We start from the raw sequence: 16,630 nt of genomic DNA, 5'->3' as shown, positions 1-16,630 counted from the left end.
TGTAATAGATTAAGAAGCTAAAAACTTTGAGGGGAGTGCTTTTAAGATCACCTGACCATTATTGTATATAGGTTATGTCTTAAGCTAGGAATAGCAGTGCACATGATCGATAACAAAATGACATGCCAACAATGGCACTACTTGGGCAATTTTCTTTCCTTCATAGTCTGGCAGAGTAGTCATTGTGTTGGCTACATGAAGGACAGACCCAAACCCTCCAATAATGAAAGAATTGCAGTGCTGCATCTTCTCACTTGTGACCTTGGGAGCAGTTGAAATACAAAGAAATTAAAGATTTTTATTTTTTTTTAAATAGCAACCAAAGTATATAATAATTTCAAAGGGCACATTACAATTTGCATTCTATGTGGGTTTTAAGAAAATATTCTAGTACAACAAATGTAGTTTTAAGTGTTCATGATGAATAAAGGACTTTAGCCCTTACAAAATTATTTCATGAATGGTCACTAGGAGGTACAATAAATTTTGCATTTGAGGCTCACTTTTTTCAGAAATAATTATTATTAATAATTATTAAGTTAAATAATTTTATATGAACACCCACTAGAGTAATTTTTTAGAAAAATCATCCCTCCACATTTACCTGCAAATACTTTCCACGTTCAAAACTTTAAATATAAACGCTATTATATGCTTCAAATTTCTGTATTTCAATTCTGATAAAATATCTATCGTTTCCAAACCCATTTTCCGGCCAATGAGTCTGGTCAGTTCATCTTCAGACCCGTCTGAGTAGTCCAGACTGCCCAATAGTTCCTGTACAGTGGCCTGTTTAGCCCTCTTCCGAGTGCTTCTTACTAGCATGTCCCGAACTACACGCAGGGCAGGTGTGCCCGTTAAATCCTCAACCTTTAGGAGAGAGCTGTTTGCGCTATCATCAAAACTGAATTCGCTGTCCTCTGTTACAGAATCCCTTGACACTTTTGACTTGTAGGATGCACTCAAGATGTGAGCTTCCTTCTTTTCCTCCTCGACTTCTGACTGTGAGCCTCGTTCACGCAGGGTTGATAATCTCCTGCATCGGTCTAGTTTCCGCAGCCGATTTTTAACACGAGTGGATTTAGGGCCTTCGTTTTGCTTCGGAATAAGCTCCTGAAAAGAGCCTTCATGATCGCTTAGAGACTCTTGAGACTTGTCCAAGCTAAGTGAATGGAAAGCGCTGTCCTCAGTTATGGAATTTTCAAGGTCCGTTACTGGCGTGCAAGTTGGGGTACATAAATTAAATTGAAAATTTGCAGCAAGGCTACTAATAGGAGTCTGAAATGCTTCATTGGCATCTGAAATAAGGATGCGTGAAGGCGTGGTATGCAATTCGGTAATGTCTCCAGTACTGCTCAGAATGCTCTCGTCAGGAGATTCTGTGGAGTGATGGACTGGAGACAGGTTTTCAACCTCTGGAAAGGGAACAGCGTCACCTTTACATTCATCTAAGGTTGAACTCCTCTGCTGGGCAAAAGACAGTCTCCACTTTTTACAAGACACGCTAGAATCGCTTTCCGTTTTTAAAGTGCTTGTTGCTATTGGCTTGTAGGCCACATCTCTTGGGGAGAGGTTGTTGGAAAGGCCTGCCTTGAAACTAGGAACTCTCTGAAAATTCGCATCTCTTTCCAACGTTTGAGCTGAACTGTCTGAAGCCTCAAACTCCAGGTTTCCACCAGATGCAGCTTTAGAAAGAAGAAGTCTGCGTCTCAATGAAAAGTCTTTTTTAGCAGCTTTTGGCGTTTCATACATTTCTGTAGCCTGACTAATGTTCTTTGAGCGCGCTCCAGGCTCCAGAAAGATTTTACGTATCGGAGAGCATTGCATAGTAGGATCTACATTTTCAGAATTTTCCAAGTCTTGTGATAGAGTTCCACTTTCTAATGAATCGCTGCTGCTTTCTGCAGCGTCTGTGCTGAATGCTCTTAGAGATTCATTGTATCCGCTATCGTGAGATAAATACATGAGGCGGTTTCTGTAGTCAACATGCTTCTTTGAACCTGCTACATAACTTGCTTGATTCACAGAAGGACTGTCTAAAACGGATATTTTGTATGCCATTTCGGATTTCTTTCTTCTATAAGCCTGTAAAATAGGTTTGACCAACATTACATTTGTTGTAAGGGATAACCACAGAAAGAAAATAAACAATAAAACATTCAAAAACAACCTAATCATGTCTGTTCTCTACTTCTATTGCTCTGCTCCTGTTTCACCAGACAAGTATATGGCATATTACTGTACTAATAAGCAGAATTTCAATTCAGAAGTTAGGAAATTAGGTAACTATCCTAACAGGAGGAATAATGGCAGACATTACTTGCCTGGACTTTTTACCACTAAAAACCTATTCTAGCTGCAGAACATAAATGGGATCTTCACGAGTAAAGTCACTAATATCAGGAAATAAAGTGGAGCACATAACTTAGGTACTGTTTTTACCATGCATTTTTCTTTACAATAGCTTTACACTTATTTTTCTTAAAATAAAACTCAGTGTATAATAAACTATAAATAAAGGGAATTTTGTTTACTTTCCGTAAATTCCTTTTCTTCTAGCTCCTATTGGGAGACCCAGACAATTGGTGTATAGCTTCTGCCTCTGGAGGCCACACAAAGTATTACACTTTAAAAAAGTGTAACCCCTCCCCTCTGCCTATACACCCTCCCGTGGACCACAGGCTCCTCAGTTTTGGTGCAAAAGCAGGAAGGAGAAAACTTATAAATTGGTCTAGGTAAATTCAATCCGAAGGATGTTCGGAGAACTGAAGACCATGAACTAACAGAACAATTCAACATCAACAACATGTGAACACAAAAGAACAACCAGCCCGAAGGGCACAGGGGCGGGTGCTGGGTCTCCCAATAGGAGCTAGAAGAAAAGGAATTTACGGTAAGTAAACAAAATTCCCTTTTTCTTTGTCGCTCCATTGGAAGACCCAGACAATTGGGACGTCCAAGAGCAGTCCCTGGGTGGGTAAAAGAATACCTCAATAAAGAGAGCCGAAAACGGCCCCCTCTTACAGGTGGGCAACCGCCGCCTGGAGGACTCGCCTACCTAGACTGCAGGAACGTACGGACCTGCGGAAGCCTGGCTAGACGCCTTTGAAAAAACACGGAGAGCGCCGATACTTGGCCCTTGAGAGAGCCTAGGGACAAACCCTTGTCCATTCCAGATTGAAGGAATGAAAGGAAAGTGGGTAAGGCAAACGGCCATGGAGGAAGGCCGTTATCAGAGCACCAGGATAAGATTTGCCAAGACCTGTAATAGATCTTGGCGGACGTTGGCTTCCTGGCTTGTCTCATGGTGGCAATAACATCCTGAGACAACCCTGAAGACGCTAGGAGCCAGGACTCAATGGCCACACAGTCAGGTTGAGGGCCGCGGAATTCAGATGGAAAAACGGACCTTGTGACAGCAGGTCTGGGCGGTCTGGAAGTGCCCACGGTTGACCCACCGTGAGATGCCACAGATCCGGATACCACGACCGTCTCGGCCAGTCTGGAGCGACGAGAATGGCGCGACGGCAGTCGGACCTGATCTTGCGAAGTACCCTGGGTAGCATCGCCAGAGGGGGAAACGCATAAGGCAGTCGAAACTGCGACCAATCCTGTACTAAAGCGTCCGCTGCCAGGGCTCTGTGATCCTGAGACCGTGCCATGAAGGCCGGGACCTTGTTGTTGTGCCGTGACGCCATGAGATCGACGTCCGGCGTTCCCCAGCGGCAACAGATCTCTCGAAACACGTCTGGGTGAAGAGACCATTCCCCCGCGTCCATGCCCTGACGACTGAGAAAATCTGCTTCCCAGTTTTCTACGCCGGGGATGTGAACTGCGGAGATGGTGGAGCCTGTGACTTCCACCCATTGCAGAATCCGCCGGACTTCCTGGAAGGCTTGACGACTGCGAGTGCCGCCTTGGTGGTTGATGCCTCCTTCCACACAAAGCATAAAACTGAGGAGCCCGTGGTCCACGGGAGGGTGTATAGGCAGAGGGGAGGGGTTACACTTTTTTAAAGTGTAATACTTTGTGTGGCCTCCAGAGGCAGAAGCTATACACCAATTGTCTGGGTCTCCCAATGGAGCGACAAAGAAATACTAATTTTTTTAATTAGTACCACCATAATTATTATTTTTTTTTTTTTTTTATTAACCTAGTCTGGATGTGAACATCGACTAATATAATTGTTACTATGAACAGTTGGAAAAAACTAAAAAGTATATACTGTATATATTTTTTAGACAATCTGTTCATTTAATCTACACAAGAAAACTAGCTGCATCACCTTTTACAAAACATTCTTCATCATGTGGATGCTAATAGAAAGCTAAAATGTACAAAACAGAAATTTACATGCTGTGGATTTCAAATCAGCACCATGCATCAATTCCTTGAATATTTTCTCCATAATTTTGGATGCGATTTGATAAAATTTCCCAAAAATGTACCAGGCTGGCGATAAGTGTTCTCTTTGGGCACTGCAGACATCCCCACAATTAATGATAACAGGGATCTGGGTCCCACATTTGAAAGTAGCAGTGGATGGGCACACACACTGACACGCAGATAAGCTATGGGGTTCTAACAGTCACAAAGCTTCCAATAACTATGACAATCAATCTATAGACACTGAATAGAGCAGCACATGTGCCACCCCGGCGCAGACCGGGGTGCTCGGATCCAGACTGGTCGTGGCTCGTGGGGTCCGGACCCCGGGCTCGGCAAACACTCCAATCCTTGAAAGGGGATTATTAACAGGGGGGGGGGGGGGAAGTTTGTGACGCCACCTGCGGGTTGCGGTAATGGGAGTACCGCCGCTGCTGGAAGGAGTACCGGGGCAGATGGTGTCAGTTCCTCCGCAGGTAGGGAAGGCCCCGGCCTCTGGGGTTTTGGTGGATATTTGGGAACGCAAGGTGCAGGGGACCAGAGTACTCACTGTGGGTAGTCGTGGTGCTGGATGAGGATTATAAAGTAGACACTCATACTGAAGGTAAACCAAAGTCTCTGTGCCTCACTGTCACTGCGGGGAGCCCGTCCAGGTGTCCGCTCCCACCAGTGTCACTTGGTAATCCAGAGCTACTTCCATGCACAATTTAGTTTGTCTGTTGTGGCCCCTTGGCTTGAAGCGGTTAGGACCTCGCTCACTTTATTTAGTGTAGCTGTGCTCTTGATGGCTGGCACTTGGGATTTTAGTGAGCTGCTTTACTGGAAAACCCTATCAGGACGTTGAATCGGTTCCTGACCTAGGGTCCTGTACTCAGTCGTGCTCTGTACCGGTAAGTTCTTTTGGGTTTCTGATGCGGACAGTCCTCCTAGACTATGTCCACCGCACCCTTTTCCAATGTCACTGCCACCGGTCTCCGACTCTTCTGGTCCCGGACCACCGTTTGCGACCCAACCTCGGTCTAGCTCCCCGGAAGCTACCACTCCAGCTCTTTACTCTTTGAGGGCTCTCACTACTCTGCTCTCTTCCTCGCTCCCACCAGTCTGCCTGACCCCTAGGTGGATGGCCTTATTCCAGCTTAACCAACCCACTGGTGTGTCTGACAGGTCATGATGTGAGGTGTGGTTGGGATTTGTGGTGCTGATGGTAGTGACACTGGTTGTTGGGAATCTGGAACCATGGGGGGGGGAATGGATGCAGTTCCCTGTGGCACCCTAATATATTCTGTTTCCCTGAAAATAAGACAATGTCTTATATTTTTTTTGCCCTGCCTGAAAAAAGCGCTAGGTCTTATTTTTAGGGGGGTGTCTTATTCTCGAGGAGACATGGTTGGGGGTAAGTTTACCCCCACAAAAAGCAGACCCCCCCCCCCTCTCAGGATTGCCATACTTACCATCCCAGGGCGTCTGTATGGCTCCCAGATCCTCCTGTGATCTCCCAGCAGGTGTGCTGTATGCCTCCCCTACGTCTGGCCGACATCAGAACACACACACACACACACACACTCTTCTCCCTGTGCCCTCCGGTGGGCGGTCCCAGCAGCTGTGCTGCACGCCGTGCTCCTCTGCCTCCTGCCGACACACATACACACACACACACACACTATCGCACATACGCGCGCGCACACACACACTCTCAACATCTGGACATACCACATGATTCCGGCCATGTGATCCTCAGCAGGTCCTGGAAGGTCACTGCATGCACAGTATCGCCGCCGAGAAGCAAGCGATATCGCCGGATTTTGTGAGTGTGTGTGTTCCGCTGCAGGACCTTGATGCGCTCATCTGCTCACGGTCGGCATCTGGTGAGTATGATCGAGGGGTCTTCTGTCTTCTCTTTTCTGGGGGTATCCGCTGCCTATAATGAAGTGTCCTGCAGTGTCTTTAACTCTTTCACCGCTGCATGACACTTCATTATTGACCGCGGCTAGGTCTTATTTTCAGGGGATGTCTTATATTAAAGCTTCCCTGAAAACTCCTGGGAGGTCTTATTTTCGGGGGAGGTCCTATTTTCGGGGAAACACGGTATTCTGGGGCGCCACACATACGTATCTACCCAAGCACTGCCCCATTTAAGCCCTTTTTGTGACCAGTGGGGATCCAAGTGACTACACATACATCACCTTTTCTTTGGATAAATAATAAAAGTTTGTGGGAAAAAAACTTTCAGAAAGCTGAACAGTTTTAAGGAATTAACTAGTGAAGTTTTTTGTTTTTTTTAACCAAGTTTTGACAATAGCTTAACTTGTTGTAGCGATCAAAGGACCAAATGAGGCAGCACTAGAGCATAACTGCAACCATTATTAAATGTGTTTGGTTACATTGTGTTTTGTTCCATTTCATTTCCCTTTTTACCTTCCTCTAATACCCTGGGGGGGGGGGGGGGAATAAACAAAAAAAACAAAAACAAAAAAAAACCACCTCATTAAAAAGTGAAAAAACACACACACACACACACACACACACACACACACACACAAACGGCCAACAAGCTGGATGTATTCAAGGCAGACCCCTGGATAAGGTCTTTTTTTTTTATGAATTAAGTTCAGAGGAAACCATCGAGTTTTGTGGGATTTTCTCATGCACTCCACAGACAGGTTAATCTATTGTATTTTTGTAGCGCCCCTGAGTACATCACGGTGGTACAGGGAACTGCATCCTGCCCCAGGGTGCAGGACCTACCCCCCTCCCTCCGAGGTTCCAAGGTTCTTGGGAACCCAGTGCCGCTAACATCTGCATCACAAATCCCAGCAACCACTCCACACCAGGTACTGCCAGTCACACCAGGGGGTTGGTTTAGTCAGTTGAGGGCCAGCCCTGAGAGGAACTAGGTAGACTGGTGGGAGGGGACAAGTGAGTTAGCTCCAGGAGAGCAAGGAAGGCAGTTTAGTAGTAAGCTCCACAGAGTGAGGAACTGGGAGTTGTAGCTCCCCAAAAGAGCAAGAGCTGGGTCGCAAAGGTGATCCACAGGCAGAGGAGTCAGTGACCGGGTCCGAGGAAGCTAGCCAGGGGTGTAAAGGAAGCAGCCTAGTGTGAGGACTGTGGACACCAAGTGGGCTCAGTGGAACTGACCGGTACCGAACACGACGGGGTACAGGACCTTGGGTTGGGAACTGCTTCAACAGCCTAACAATTAACCTGAACAGGGAGGAAGCCTCCAGGGACCTCTCTGACCCAAAGAAACTGAAGACATCAGCACAACGAGGGGGACAAGCGTCTGCCGACTATAGAACCCATAAAGGTCCCAAGTGTCAGTCTTCGTCAAGAGAACTTCACTACACCACAGTGAACTGGCCCTGGCGGTTGCAAGCCACAGGGACCAACACAGACCACACAAGTGCACGGAGGCAGGTTCTGGGATCACCCAGCGGCACTGTTTATCCCGGGGATCTGGACGGGCTCACAAGGGCAAAAGTGTCAGAGACTTTGGTTTACCTACAGTACCACCACCACGACTACCCGCAGTGAGTACTCTGGTCCCTGCACCCTGTCCTCCCAAATCTACCAACACCCTGAGCCCGGGGCCTCATCTACCTGCGGAGGGACTGACACCTTGGTGCTCCACACCATCTGCCCGGGTCCTCTCCCAAGCAGCGGTGGTACTCCCATTACTGCAACCCGCAGGTGGCGTCAAAAACTTCTCCCCTGTAAATAACCCCCCCTTTACAATTTGAGTGTCCGCCAGGCCCGGGAACCTGGAGCCACAGTAATCCTGGATCCGAGCAGCTCGCCTGCCTTGGGGCGGCACATTCTTAGCGAAGCAATAATAGCTCCACTCACCATAGTGTTTAAAAAGGACCATACAGCAGGATTTTCAAATGTAAAAGTAAAGCCAGGGCTATACTGGCCCTAGGATGCTGAATGCAAGCATACCTTTTGTTCTGAGATTGGATGTTTTATTTCAGAAATATGTGCAAGTAAAGTTACAGAAATTCACTGTTATTTGATTGGCAGGAACTGCTGAATAGCTAATATGTGAGTCGAGTTTTGCTATCTATTCCTGCCCCTGTCTGCTGCCTGGCCTCTGTAGATGTTAGACTGTATGGGATGCATTTCTATACACGCCCCTATCACGTGACAGAAATGACTCATACCTGGAAGTAGCCCATAGAGTTCAGCATCTACAGAGGCCAGGCAGCAGACAGGGTCAGGAATAGCTAGCAAACCCCCCCCAAAAAAAAGGGTATGAAAATTCTAAATGTGAAATTTTCATAAATATAAAACACAAGTCATAGTAAACAAAAATTTACCACTAATATGAAGTACAACTCTGAATCACTGAGAAATATTGAAGCATCCTAGAGTTATTACTAGTGATGGGCGACCCCGAACTGTAAAAGTACGAGGTCTGCACCGGATACCTTGTTCAGGGCTCCGTGCACAGACACAAGGACTAATGATTGCAATAAAGATATTTATATACAGTGTGTCCACCCATATCCTGTCCACCGCCATTAACTTGAGAACGGCGGCAGCTATAGGCATAGAAGTGGTGTCTATATATAGTAAAGTAGCCATGTGCTACGCAATGAAATGGTCTATAACAATCCGACACAAAGATCCGGCTCCCTGCAGTGACCGACAGGAGCCAGATCACCAGTGTGAGCCGCTGAAATCACTAAACGGCTCTTTTCGCCGCTGGAGTCCCACCCACCCGCAGCTGGGCTCCGCCTACTCATCAATCTAATTCAGGGGTGGGGATGACATTTAATGCGGCCCCCGGGCAGATTCCAGGCTACCCCAGTGCTCGAGCGGCACTTGCGCTTTTGCCAGCCGCCGGCCCTTTAAAATCCCAGTGCGTTATGGGTAGATGCTAGAATGTACGGGCTATTTACAGATCCTGATTGCAGCCCGTACTAGAATGTACGGGCTCTTTTCGGGACCTGACTACAGCCCATACATTCTAGACTGAACCCGGGACTGTGCTCGCATGCTGAGGGTTTACCTTGAGGGCGGGGTAAACAGCGCGCTGTGCTCCAGTCATAGCAGAAGAGGTGCAGCAGATGCCTTCCTGCTGTACATGCCTCCCGGACCTGTGCTATGTGACTCCTCCTCCTCCCCTTGCACTGTGAGTATGCAACCCATCGCTGCCCCCCCATCCAGTGCTGTGTACCCCCTAGTACTGTGTGTAGCCCCAAGTGCTGTGTACCCCCCAGTACTGTGTGTAACCCCTCAGTGCTGTGTAATCTGTGCAGCCTCCTAGTGCTGTCAGTGCTGCCACATCGTGCTGTCACTGTCAGTGCTCCTTGTGCTGCCGCCTAGCGCTGTCCGTTGTGCCGCCGCCTAGCGCTGTCCGTTGTGCCGCCGCCTAGCGCTGTCCGTTGTGCCGCCGCCTAGCGCTGTCCGTTGTGCCGCCGCCTAGCGCTGTCCGTTGTGCCGCCGCCTAGCGCTGTCCGTTGTGCCGCCGCCTAGTGCTGTCTGTGCCCGCCACTAGTGCTGTCCATGCTTAGCATCTCCTGTGATGTATACACCCCTCCTGTGATCTATACGCTCCTCCTGTGATGTATACGCCCTAGCCTGTCCTGGGATGTATATGCCTCAATGTTTCCTGTGATGTATATGCGCCCCAGTGTCTTCTGTGATGTATATGCCCCAGCTTCTCTTGGGATGTGTATGCCCCCAGCCTCTCCAGACCAAGACAAACCTGGAAAAGCAGTTGTGAGAAACAAAATGATCAATATCACTGAACATCACAGCCGCTCCAGCCACCACATTAGGGGTGAGTTAATTGTTTGACCAAATATAGCAGGGTCATTTTCAAGTTGATAATTTGGTGCGGCCCCCGAAGGTTGGTAGAAAATTCCAAATGGCCCCCGGCAGTAAAAAGGTTCCCCACCCCTGATCTAATTGGTCACTTATAAGTGGGCGGGGTTTTGGCGGCATTACTATAATCTTAAATATGTGTTCACCTGGGGTGAACACATTTAATAAAGGAGCCAAGAACGATCTGAAAGATCCGGCTCTTTTTGGTGAGCGGAGCCAAGCATTTTTTTGCCAAGAGATACAGATTTGGTGCTGAAATTTATACACCAATACAATAAATTGTGCTCTTTACTAAAACTATTTGAAGACTGCCGTATAACATAGAATAACTCAAGATAAACATATTTTAAATATTCCGCTGTAGTGAAAAGTGAAGTCAATATGTAGAGTGCTGTGAGCCAGTAGTCGTGGGCGAGGTGAGGACTTCTGGCGCCCCAGCACACTAGATAGGAGACGCAATCCTGGCTGGGTGTGTGGCCGTTCGCTGTATGAGCAGTATGCCCATGTAGGCCGCAAGGTGCTGATGAATTCAGCTGGCCAGTTGACAACTCGTACTGACAACAGTGGGAGGGTCAGTTCTGATATAGTCCTGGTATGTGTAGAGCTTGCTCCACATGCTGGGACCTGGGCTGGCCTTTATCCACAATTGCCTCTTTTGCAACATAGAAGCAGTTATATACAGGTTACAGGTATTTGTGCTCCATTATGGTTCTGCTTTTAACTTTATCTAGGAGGCCGCATGGCACATGAAATACATAATATAGAGTAGGACCCCCCTATTGAGATTTGCCGTGACGTTGGCAGGGGTGGCTCAAAGAATTGATCAATTATTTGCTAAAAATCTCATTTTGTATTATAGTACAGTTGGAATAAATCTGAATTTGCACTTTTTATATGATGCATGCCATTTTCAGATCGTGCTGGCTTCCCTCTCAACTCGTACCGACAAGCAGACCACCAGTTCAGTTTAAAAGATTTTACGCAACAGTTCCTCTTCATCAACAACATACACGAGATAGCTGCACATAATTCCAGCACGTTTGAATGCTACAAATCATATTAAGTCACTTTTGGTTTCCTCTGGATGGTTTCTGTTTTTAGTGGTCTTGTGAGGCCCAGCACAACCCAACTTAGTGCTACAATCCAATTCGTGAGTTACTTTCCCTTTCTGTAGCTCCATGTCAAACTCTGACGCGGTTCGGCAGGGATCGTACTGTTCCCCGTAACCATCAGCAGTCCCGTGATGCTATCATGGGGCGCCAATGGGTTGCTTTGACTGCGCAGGGTCAGCTGATGACCCATGTTGCTGTCATGACTCACTTTCTGTGAACACCCACACTAACAGGAGAACACCATTTCTGCTGTTCAGAGTGTGGCTGATGCTAAGCATCGCTCTGATCAGAAGCGATAGGATAGTACAGGCACAAACTCCCCTAAAGTGACTAGTAAAATCATTAAGCCGCCATAAATTTTGTTTATTGAAATGCAATAACCAGCGATCAAAACATCTTATCTACCCAAGATGTGTATATAAAACATTAGCTCAAAATGAAAAAAAAAATAAAGCAGTCACACAGCCTCAGATGCCGAAAAAAAATTAGAATGCTATGGGTCTCAGGGGAAGGGGAAAGAAACGCAAAAAAAGGGCTATTTTTTTTTCTCTACTTAGACAAGGCTGGAGCCACACGAGCGGATGGCATCTGATGCAAGTGCATCAGATACAAGAGCTAGCTCCTGCTGTGCTGCAAACGTGAGCCGAGTGTCATGCCACTGTGACCTGATCACAGCTGCGGAGGAGAGGGATTAATCTCTCTATCTCCTCCATTGCCAGCTGATGCGATTATCGCACTGCACGCCAGTGTCATCCAAGTGCAGTGTGATATTTCCCCATCGCACCCATAGACATGTATGAGTGCGAGTGAATATGGATCGGATTCCAGCCGCAGCATGCTGCGACTATTGTCTCGGTCCGATTAGGCTGCTTTCACACATCCGTTTTTTGCCGTGCGGCACAATACGGCGCTCTGCAGGAAAAACGCAACCCTTTTTTTGCATAGACTTACATTAGTGCCGCATAGGCTTGCGTTCGGTCCGGTTTTTGCCGCATGCGGCGGCCAGATGGAACGTTGCCTGGCGCATTTTCCTATGCATGCCTATGGACGCCGGATGCGGCAAAAACCGCATCCGGCCACCACATGCGATTTTTGCTACTGCGCATGCTCAGTAGCCTGCCGCAAGCGGCAAAAACCGGACGGGCCGCATGTAAAGAACTTATGCAAAGGATGCAGTGTTTTCGCCGCATCCGTTGCATAGGTTTCACAGCCGGATTGAGCCGCACTGCTCAAACCGGATGTGTGAAAGCAGCCTTAGGCTATGTGCCCACGCTGCGGATTTTGCCGCGGATTTCCCGAAAATCTGCAGCAGCGGCACTTCCAAGCCATTTCAATGGCATTTTGGAAATGCTGTGTCCATGCTGCGGATTTTTCCGCTGCAGATTTGCCGCGGATTTTGATCTGGAAAAATCTGCAGCATGTCAATTGTTTGGTGCAGATTTGGTGCGGATTTTTGGTTTTGAATGGGGAAAAAAAAAAAAAAAAATCCGCATCAAAATCCGCGGGTGCGGATTTGCCACGAAAGTCGCGGATTTTCAGGCAGAAAAATCCGCAGGTACATTCTACCGTGGACACATAGCCTTAGGGCTGAGAAAATAAATCGCACATGGGAACAGCCCCATAGAGTAACATTGGTCAAAGTGAAACGCAATTTATCGCATTCCACTCGGTTTGTTTAACTCGCCGTGGGTCTAAGCCCTAAGAGTAAAGCTATACATGTTTGGGATCTACGAACTCGTACTGACCTAGGGAATCATATTGCCATGACATGGTAAATAAAAAAAAAAAAAAAAAATGTATTATGCTATTGCATTTTTTCACCGCAATTTTATTTCTCATACAATATGGAGCAGAATGAATGGTGTCATTCAAAAGTACAACTCATCTCGCAAAAAACAAGCCCTCATATGGCTGTATTGACGGAAAAATAAAAAAAAAATGTTATGGCTCTTGGAAGAAGGGGAGGAGAAAGACAGAAAAAAAAATAAAAAAATTGCCAGGTGGTAAAGGGGTTAATACAACACAACCTCTTTCTGATGTATGACGTACATGTAGGTCGTATTGGGGGTGCAGGAACATGGATCAGGCTCAGGAGCTGAGCCTAAGGGCTCTTTTCCACTTGTGTACTGCTTCCGATGCGAGAGCATTGGAAGCAATATGCTAATGACCCTCTGCTGCTGATGTCAGCCAACGGTCAGGCGACTGTGATGCGATCTTGCCATCGTATCACAGCCTCAAAAAGAGTGAGGAAACACTTTCTCCCCATCTCCTCCGCTGTCTGTCTCTGCATATATCGCACAAAATGTGAGTGCATGAGCCGAGACTCTCTGCCCAACGCAGCATGCTGCGATCGCACAGAGACCACGATTTGGGTCGAGAAATAAAAAGAGAAAACTGCCCTATTGATTAACACTGATGCGAGTGCGATCCAATGTTTTATCAGATTGCACTCGCACATGAAAATCGCAAGTGGAAAAGAGCCCTAAGCCAGATGCTGGCCCACAGCCATAGAGTAGATGCTGGCCTGCGCCACACAGCAGACATTTGCCTCTAAGGCTATGTGCCCACGCTGCGGATTTTGCCGCGGATTTCCCGAAAATCTGCAGCAGCGGCACTTCCAAGCCATTTCAATGGCATTTTGGAAATGCTGTGTCCATGCTGCGGATTTTTCCGCTGCGGATTTGTCGCGGATTTTGATCCGGAAAAATCTGCAGCATGTCAATTGTTTGGTGCAGATTTGGTGCGGATTTTTGGTTTTGAATGGGGAAAAAAAAAAAAAAAAAAAATCCACATCAAATCCGCGGGTGCGGATTTGCCGCGAAAGTCGCGGATTTTCAGGCAGAAAAATCCGCAGGTACATTCTACCGTGGACACATAGCCTAACAGTAGCTACAGGAGGCAGAAATGCTGCTGATAATCCATAAAATGCCACTTTCAATCTGGCAGCAACATCTGGGTCGTGTGCGGTTATGAATGTCAGAAAATGGTGAAACAGACCACTTACATTATACAGTAAACTAAAGTATTAGTTATACATAAAAAAAACCCCCAAAACACTAAGGTCCTGTGCGCACAGTGCAGTTTATGTGGGGGTTTTTCTGCCAGAGGGTGAGTTTTTTGCTGAAGAAACAACACTGCAATGTGCGCACATAGCCTTAGACCTCATAACAGGCTGTTTATAGAAAAATAATAACAGTCACAACTCTCGGGAGAAAGGGAAGGAAAAATAGAAAAAAAAACAAAAAAAAAAAATTGGTCTGACAGGATAGATAGATCTATCTAAACACACACACAGGAATCAATGTAGCTGACTGTCACACGGATGTGTGGTCTCCAGCCTGTGCCCCCCCCCCGCCCTGTGCCCCCCCGCCCCGCTGTCCAGTGGTCTCCAGCCTGTGCGCCCCCGCCCCGCCGTCCTGTGGTCTCCAGCCTGTGCGTCCCCGCCCCGCCGTCCTGTGGTCTCCAGCCTGTGCGCCCCCGCCCCGCCGTCCTGTGGTCTCCAGCCTGTGCGCCCCCGCCCCGCCGTCCTGTGGTCTCCAGCCTGTGCGCCCCCGCCCCGCCGTCCTGTAGTCTCCAACCTGTGCCCCCCCCCGCCGTCCTGTGGTCTCCAACCTGTGCCCCCCCCGCCGTCCTGTGGTCTCCAACCTGTGCCCCCCCCGCCGTCCTGTGGTCTCCAACCTGTGCCCCCCCGCCGTCCTGTGGTCACCAACCTGTGAACCTGTGCCCCCCCCGCTGTCCTGTGGTCACCAGCCTGTGCCCCCCCCCCCGCTGTCCTGTGGTCACCAGCCTGTGCTCCCCCCCCGCTGTCCTGTGGTCTCCAGCCTGTGCCCCCCCCCCCCGCTGTCCTGTGGTCTCCAGCCTGTGCCCCCCCCCCCCGCTGTCCTGTGGTCTCCAGCCTGTGCCCCCCCCGCCGCTGTCCTGTGGTCTCCAGCCTGTGCCCCCCCCGCTGTCCTGTGGTCTCCAGCCTGTGCCCCCCCCCGCTGTCCTGTGGTCTCCAGCCTGTGCCCCCCCCCCGCTGTCCTGTGGACTCCAGCCTGTGCCCCCCCCCCGCTGTCCTGTGGTCTCCAGCCTGTGCCCCCCCCCTCTGTCCTGTGGTCTCCAGCCTGTGCCCCCCCCCGCTGTCCTGTGGTCTCCAGCCTGTGCCCCCCCCCCCGCTGTCCTGTGGTCTCCAGCCTGTGCCCCCCCCCCCCCCGCTGTCCTGTGGTCTCCAGCCTGTGCCCCCCCCCCCGCTGTCCTGTGGTCTCCAGCCTGTGCCCCCCCCGCTGTCCTGTGGTCTCCAGCCTGTGCCGCCCCCCCCCCCCCCCGCTGTCCTGTGGTCTCCAGCCTGTGCCCCCCCCCCCGCTGTCCTGTAGTCTCCAGCCTGTGCCCCCCCCCCCCCCCCCGCTGTCCTGTGGTCTCCAGCCTGTGCCCCCCCCCCCCGCTGTCCTGTGGTCTCCAGCCTGTGCCCCCCCCCCGCTGTCCTGTGGTCTCCAGCCTGTGCCCCCCCCCGCTGTCCTGTGGTCTCCAGCCTGTGCCCCCCCCGCTGTCCTGTGGTCTCCAGCCTGTGCCCCCCCCCGTCCTGTGGTCTGCAGCCTGTGCCCCCCGCTGTCCGTGGTCTCCAGCCTGTGCCCCCCCCCGTCCTGTGGTCTGCAGCCTGTGCCCCCCGCTGTCCTGTGGTCTGCAGCCTGTGCCCCCCGCTGTCCTGACACCTCAGCTCCCCCCATAATCATCCTCTACACAGGAGCCGGCCCCGTTGTCACCTTCAGTCCGTGCAGGAAGCTCCAGCAGCCAGCCTCAGCCTTCTCCTCCATTATAAACTACCGTCTGCAGAGCAGAGAGCAGGCATACAAGGTGACAGGAGATGGCGCCGTCAGTGATGGCTGCGGTCACAGAGGAGCCGCTCTGCAGCCCCCTCACCACACTAATAACAACCTCAGGACCTGACACTTTCCCTATGGCAACACCAATCCGGCGCCTGTGGCTGCTGCTCTCTATGGGAACTGCGTGACACGCGCCGGCAGCTTTCCCTCACGGACGTTCAAATCGCCCGCCATTCCCAACCGCCAGCACCTGAGGGAGGAGCGGGAGCTTGCACCAAGCCGGGGGCGCGCCGGGGCTCTGAGGACATCGAGCGGGGACGTGCACTGTCTACTGATGCCGGTGCAGCTCCACCACACAGCACCTGTGGGGTCTCAGGACTCCGGACCTCCACCGTCAGTTGTCTGCAAGGGCAGTTCGAAGTAGCTCTGCCAAAACAGGGAAAGCCGGAGAGGGAGCCAGTCGCCATGAAATATAGCAAAAATGGCGACGTTTCATACCCCAGGAGC

At 49.7% G+C, this 16,630-nt stretch overlaps 1 protein-coding gene across 1 annotated transcript in view; it reads right to left on the bottom strand.

Annotated features, from left to right (window-relative positions):
- Positions 1-16,346, bottom strand: part of FBXO43 (F-box protein 43) — a 69,928-nt gene extending 53,582 nt beyond the window's left edge. Inside the window, exons 1-2 of the mRNA XM_075316241.1 lie at positions 16,064-16,346; positions 605-2,085 (exon numbers count right to left, since the gene is read on the bottom strand). Of these exons, the coding sequence (XP_075172356.1) occupies positions 605-2,085; positions 16,064-16,114 (1,532 nt within the window). The 5' untranslated portion in view covers positions 16,115-16,346. The remainder of the gene's footprint in view (positions 1-604; positions 2,086-16,063) is intronic.
- Between the last annotated feature and the right edge of the window lie 284 nt (positions 16,347-16,630).

This window comes from Anomaloglossus baeobatrachus, chromosome 6 (assembly GCF_048569485.1).
Source record: "Anomaloglossus baeobatrachus isolate aAnoBae1 chromosome 6, aAnoBae1.hap1, whole genome shotgun sequence".
In the NCBI taxonomy this organism is placed as follows: domain Eukaryota; kingdom Metazoa; phylum Chordata; class Amphibia; order Anura; family Aromobatidae; genus Anomaloglossus; species Anomaloglossus baeobatrachus.
Note: the sequence above shows the minus strand (reverse complement) of the source record. Positions and strands in the feature narration are given on the sequence as shown.